Source organism: Schistocerca nitens, chromosome 1, assembly GCF_023898315.1.
Source record: "Schistocerca nitens isolate TAMUIC-IGC-003100 chromosome 1, iqSchNite1.1, whole genome shotgun sequence".
NCBI lineage: Eukaryota > Metazoa > Arthropoda > Insecta > Orthoptera > Acrididae > Schistocerca > Schistocerca nitens.
In genome coordinates, this window is record NC_064614.1 from 530,326,871 (window position 1) to 530,333,471 (window position 6,601).

General features: G+C 44.3%; 1 protein-coding gene across 1 annotated transcript in view; it reads right to left on the minus strand.

Moving 5' to 3' along the window:
• LOC126253564 (ankyrin repeat domain-containing protein SOWAHA-like) overlaps positions 1 to 6,003 on the minus strand; it is a 49,054-nt gene extending 43,051 nt beyond the window's left edge. Inside the window, exon 1 of the mRNA XM_049954982.1 lies at positions 5,920 to 6,003. Coding sequence (XP_049810939.1) covers positions 5,920 to 5,961 — 42 coding nt within the window. The 5' untranslated portion in view covers positions 5,962 to 6,003. The remainder of the gene's footprint in view (positions 1 to 5,919) is intronic.
• Positions 6,004 to 6,601: the final 598 nt, after the last annotated feature.

Consider the following 6,601-nt stretch of genomic DNA (forward strand, 5'->3'; position numbering starts at 1 on the left):
AGGGGAGAAGGCGTATGTACGGCGATATTGCTGTTTTTGTACTGCACGATGAGTCAAGGAGAGTGAAGGCGGTAACTGTATCAGACGGAGAGCATGGACTAATGGCGACAGCGGGCATGACAAAAATTCCCTGGGTAACTACCTTGCACGTCACAGACGGCAAGTTGCTTATCACGGTTACTCTTTTCTCGGTGTTCAGAGTTGACAACGTAAGGCATTATAAATCACTCAGCAAAGAGGATTTATAAATCGCGTATCATACTGTTATACGAAATGTTAAAGCAAGCAAAGCATAACAGCTTACACAGGAAAGAGAGGGAGGAGGAGGAGAGTAATGTTTAACGTCACGTCGACAACGAGGTCATTAGTGACAGAGCACAAGCTCGGATTAGGGAAGGATGGGGAAGGAAATCGGTCGTGCCCTTTCAAAGGAACCATCCCGGCATTTGCCTGGAACGATTTAGGGAAATCACGGAAAACCTAAATCAGGATGGCCGGAGACGGGTTTGAACCGTCGTCCTCCCGAATGCGAGTCCACTGTGCTGACCAGTGCGCCACGTCGCTCGGTAGGAGAGAGAGAGATAACTTGTTTGTATAAGGCGTTAAATATGCATATTCCTTAACAACAGTGAAATACTGAGTATACGACATATGTGATAGCAGATAATCAAAACTGCATTTAACTTCGATCCTATGGAGACAAACTGTTTAAACTATTTGGTGCAGCCTGCAGCTGTCATTTTTTCATAATTTATTGTACTACTGTACACTGCTCCCAACCATTTTCATATCTAATTCAACTAAATCATGTGCGCATCATCAGATGCATGCAAAATTTCTTGGAGAGTTGAAATAGCTACCAGGTGAAATACAAGCCACAGCTGCATTAAAAATATCATAAAATGTGAGACTGAATTGCACTTACCCCATTCTGCCGTTTGCGTAAGCCGGACCGACGAAACGTGCGGCACAAAATAAGGAAATATATTAGTAAAATGTCTTTCTCTCATTAATCCATTACCATACATTTTTCACAAGCATGCATAATCGCAGATGATGTCTGCACAAAAAATAATACTTCTTTGAATGAACAAAATGTGACAAGCAAAGGCTGTAGAAAATTGTATAATGAACTAATTTAACAGAGTAACAATTTTTTCTTAATGCAGATATCTGGGATATAAGCGACACTGTTTAACTTTCGTTTTTTGATTACAAGGTGACGCTAACGTTTTTTGTGCAGCAATAATGAAGTAAAAATTTGCAGCTACTGTACAGACATACTGCATACGGTTCATAAAATCAATCTAAGGCTTCAAAACAAAATGACTTTCGTTTTTTCTTAATGCATCGCTCAATGCAGGCCGATGGAATGAAACCCGTTTCTAGTATTAAGCAGTAGCGCATACTGGGACGCAGGTGAGGAAGGGCAGGCCAGCGCAGCAAACAAGTACTTCGCGACACAATGTGTGCGCGTATTGGAAGGCAGTTTCCATTGTCGTGCCCAGTCCGCGAGGACACATGATCTGTAAGCAGCCCTGGTCAGCTGCGAGGCGCTCGCGCAGTAAACTGTGTCCCGGACACTGCGCCGCGAAAGCTGAAGCAAGGCACTGTGTTGTAGAGTTGGGCAACACGATTCTTTTTCCCGATTCGATTCCTACGATTCAATCTCACATTGCGAATCGATTCCTACGATTCGTTCACGATTCATTCTAGTCTGCGATGGCACGATTCTTACGGAATGCAAAAAGTTCCACGTCTTACTCACAGATGGCAGGACATGTCTGAAATTGTCAATGGGGTTAGAATCGAACTGTGTCATGATACGCCAGAAACAGTTTATTTATGAGTAAACATGCATATGACGTTACAAGTGTGATTCTCGATTTATACGTGTAATGCCTTAATTGATGAAAGGTCACGTTTGATTTGATTGCATCTATTGTTTTATTTCAGTATGCCAGGGCAGAGGAGTCGATTTGTGCGAAAGGTGGTGCAAAATTACGTGGTATGCCAGTTTCGTTGTGTGGCTTGAACGTATTTAACTACAGACGTCTGTTTTATAGTAACAAAATCTAGCAGTGAGGCAGAGGTGGTTTGGCTCATATCATCCTATGTTTTTCTGTGCTAAGATGTCTTTCCAAGTCCACATCACCCTTGTAATTCATAACGCAGCTGACAGCCCTCCCACACAGCAAATTTAGCTTAACTTTCATTTCTTCTAAATACAAAGCATAGGTATTTTGCTTTTAATTTGTGTGAGAACTTGCCGCTGTCACTATTATTTGCGCGAGAAGATGTAATTCTAAACAGTAGGATTCAATCGTATACAGCGACATTACTTCAGTAAAATTTAATGTGAATCTGAACACGATAACATTCGAAAACTCGAACTTGAAATTATTAATTAAAAAGCTTTTGTTTAAAGACGGTATTACTTCGTTTGTTCGTTCCGAGCTTCCTTTGTTCACACGCATCCTCCATCTGACTGCCATCTGGCGGTCGTAATCATTCGGCACGACTCGGCATGATTCGGAAGTTGCCTTCGAAGCATAGCGTACTAACAAGGGAACCTCCCCACCGCACCCCCCTCAGATTTAGTTATAAGTTGGCACCATGGATAGGCCTTGAAAAACTGAACACAGATCAGTCGAGAAAACAGGAAGAAGTTGCGTGGAACTATGAAAAAAATAAGCAAAATATACAAACTGAGTAGTCCATGTGCAAGATAGGCAACATCATAGACAGTGTGACCTCAGGAGCGCCGTGGTCCCGTGGTTAGCGTGAGCAGCTGCGGAACGAGAGGTCCTCGGTTCAAGTCTTCCCTCAAGTAAAAAGTTTACGTTCTTTACTTTCGCAAAGTTATGATCTGTCCGTTCGTTCATTGACGTCTCTGTTCACTGTAATAAGTTTTGTGTATGTGTTTTGCGACCGCACTGCAAAACCGTGTGATTAGTAGACGAAAGGATGTGCCTCTCCAATGGGAACCGGAAACATTTGATCGAAAGGTCATAGGTCAACCGATTCCTCCACAGGAAAACACGTCTGATATATTCTATGCGACATTCGTGACGGCATGTGCGTCACATGACAGGAATATGTTGTCGACCCACCTAACTTGTACACTTGGCGAATGGGTAAAAAGATTCTTCTACCTTGCCCGATTTAGGTTTTCTTGTGGATTTGATAATCACTCCCAAAAAAGTGATGAAAACATAAGAGTTTGTCACATAAACTGGAAATAAAAAATTAAAGTTTTCACCCGAGGGGAGACTTAAACCAAGGACCTCTCGTTCCGTAGCTGCCCACGCTAACCGCGGGACCACGGCGTTGCTGAGCTCAGGTTATCGTTGATGTTGCCTATCATGCACATGGACTACTCAGTTTGTATATTTTGCTTATTTTTTCATAGTTCCAAGCAAATTCTTCCTGTTTTCTCGATTGATCTGTGCTCAGTTTTTCAAGGCCTACCCACTGTGCCAACTTATAACTAAATCTGAGGGTGGTGTTACGGGGAGGTTCCCTTGTAAGAATCGATGAATCGTTGGACTTGGAATCGTCACGACTCGGAAACACGCAATCGTTCTTACGATTCTTTTGAACGACGATTCGTCCGTATCACGATTCGATTCTTACGATTCTTTATTTAGAGTCGTTCAAATGAACGACTCAATCACGAATCGCCACAACTCTATTGTGTTGCCCTACCCCGCCCTGTGCCTATTTGCGCTGCTGCATTTACGACCGTTAGTCACAAAAACCTGCGCTGCACTGCCCTGCTCTGCCCTTCGTTGCCTGCGTCCCGATGTGCGCCTGGCCTGTGCAAAACGTTATGACCACGCCACCGCCCCCCCCCCCCCTTTCCGTCACAGATAAAGCTGTGCTGGTGGCCTTACCGGCACGTAGCGCGCTAAGGAAAGAGCTTGTTTAAAAGCGATTCGCTGAAAAAAGCGACTGTGGAGCTCGATTTCTCGAAAACGCTTTAGAAGTTCGACTCCTGGAGACGAGAATCTCGGAAACGGTTTAGCTGGTCGGCTGTTTACGTACTAGTGTCGTGAGGATCTATGGAAAGTGGTTGAAGGATGATAAAACCATGAGTAGGCGACAAGTTGTTGGCCGTCACCCCTCCATTACAGAACATGCGAAGTATAGGTTGGCTGCTTGCCTGCTCTATAAAGCAGGATAGGCAGCAATCTATAAGAAGACTGACGACTGTCTACATTGCTGGTGCAGGCAGAGGTGTTTCGGAGCACATCATTCAGCGCATATTTGTTGAACTTGGTGCTCCACAGCAAGTGTTTCCATTTTGGCCCAACTATTCCGCCAATTAAGGCTTCGTGGATCATCGATATTCGACCACGGATCACTGGAAACTTGTCACCTGGTCGGGTGACTCACATGTTTTGTAACACCAGGTTGATGGTCCTGTCAAAATACGCCTTCATCCACGTGAACTGCTGCTCGAAGCATGTACCGCGCCACGGACGAAAGCCGGTGGGGCAAGTATTATGCGATCAAGGACATCCACCTGCGTTTTCATGGGGCCTGCGTTACTTACCGAAGGCACCATGGCAGCTGTGGACTGCTTCTTGAACATTACTGCAGACCACCTGCAGCCATTCATTCCTGATGTCACCCCAGACGACGATGTCGTCTTCCAGTAAGATAACTGACAATGTCGCAAGGCCAGAATTGTACTGCAGTTGTTAGAGAAGCACGACAGTGAACTCACGTAGGTGTCTCGACCAATAAATTCGCTTGATTTAAACCCAATAGACGAGATCTGGGACGCTATCGGGTGCCAGCTCCAAGCTCAAAAACCACGGGAGCGTAATTATGGAAACTGTGTTACCTGTGCGTGGACATCTGGTGCCGCACACCTCCAGAGATCAACCAACGACTTGTCGAATCCATGCGATGCAAAATCGCTGCTGTATTGTGTTTCAGAGGTGTCAAGCAGGTGGTCAAAATGTTTTGGCTTTTCAGCCTATTTTGGGACACTTCGAATGGGCAGAAAGCTCAAAATGCTGACGTTATAGCCTATTTATAGTGCTACAATGGCCTCCCTTGAATTCTTTTACAGCCTGTTTACAGTGCTACAATGGCCGCTATTGAATTTCTTTATGCCCTATCACTAGATGGCGCTATTCGCGTGTACCATTACTACTGTGTTAAATTTCGTCATCTGTTATTGCTCAAACTGCAGGCTCAGAAACCGAGCGAGTAGTTTGTATGCAGTGAGCATTTAAGGAACGTTTATTTGATGTACGATTTTCGTAAAGGCCTAATTCAACAACAGTGTCTCGATTCGCTTCGTTCCGTTAGTGGTAATCCACCACTCAACTTCAGAAAAGACAGTTTACAGTTAGTTTGCGGAGTTACGTGGGGCTCGCGCTCTTGAGAACAGTTAATGCTGAATGGTATACAATACTTTGTTGGGCACAAGTCATCGATAAAACCATCCTTCATTGACAATGCACTTCAAATAATTGATTATTTGACGAATAACAGCACAGAATTAACATTTCATTGCCCGTATACACCTGATTCGTCGCCTAACGATTTGTTTTTCCTGCCTTGTGACAAATAAGAATGAGTGTGCAAGGATTTTCATCACTTCACGAAGCGGCTGGATGACGCATTATCTTACTCTGTGGAATACTTTTGTGGTCCAAATTTCCCAACACGCTCACACAGTTATGATGTTCCCACTGTAATGTTTTCAGACAGTGACATCTGTGCTTATACGTACATTACAATAAGTGACGGAGAAAATTCAATAAATGCACGGGCCACACTGGTTATCGCCACGTGAGCAACAGCGCCTGACAGCAGTAGTTAACGAACAGTCCAGCACGTTGAGGCACGTCTGCGACACATGACACACAAATGTTAGCATTGTATCGTAAGGTAACTTACGGATCTGGCGTTGACGTCGGTGTGGTAAGTACCGGCCATCATCTTGACGATATGCGCGTTACCGTGCTTGGCGCCCCAGTGCAGCGCCGTCTGGAACAAGCATAGAAGTCACCTCTTACAGAAGAGTAAAGAAACATCAATCTCTCAAAGAATCTCTCTCTCTCTCTCTCTCTCTCTCTCTCTCTCTCCTCTCTAGCTTGCATTACCAAATGAAATATTCCCTGATATCTCAGGATCGTATACATTTTTTTACTAGCTGCATCACTGCACACGGAAACGGGGAGTCCAGAGTTGGCAGCCGCTGCTGGTGGACAAATGTCGGTGATGTGCCATCCCAATGCGCTCAAACTGTCGGCGGAGTAGATAACACTGCTGTGGCTATGAATCAAACTAAGGGAAATGGCGCTTTCGATACGAAACTCTTTTGCGTAAATTTCGAGAACACATATTCGCAAAAACATGAGAATAAGATAAGAGAGACTATCGAGCGTACAGACGCATAAACAGGGTGCTCAATTTATCTAAATATATTGAAATATCTCGAAAACTACACATCGGATCCAAAAATTAAAATAGTTAAAATTTGTTCCTCTCGGAGAGACATCTAATAGCAAACACGAGTTCCCACCCCGTGTGTGTGTGTGTGTGTGTGTGTGTGTGTGTGTGTGTGTGTGTGTGTGTG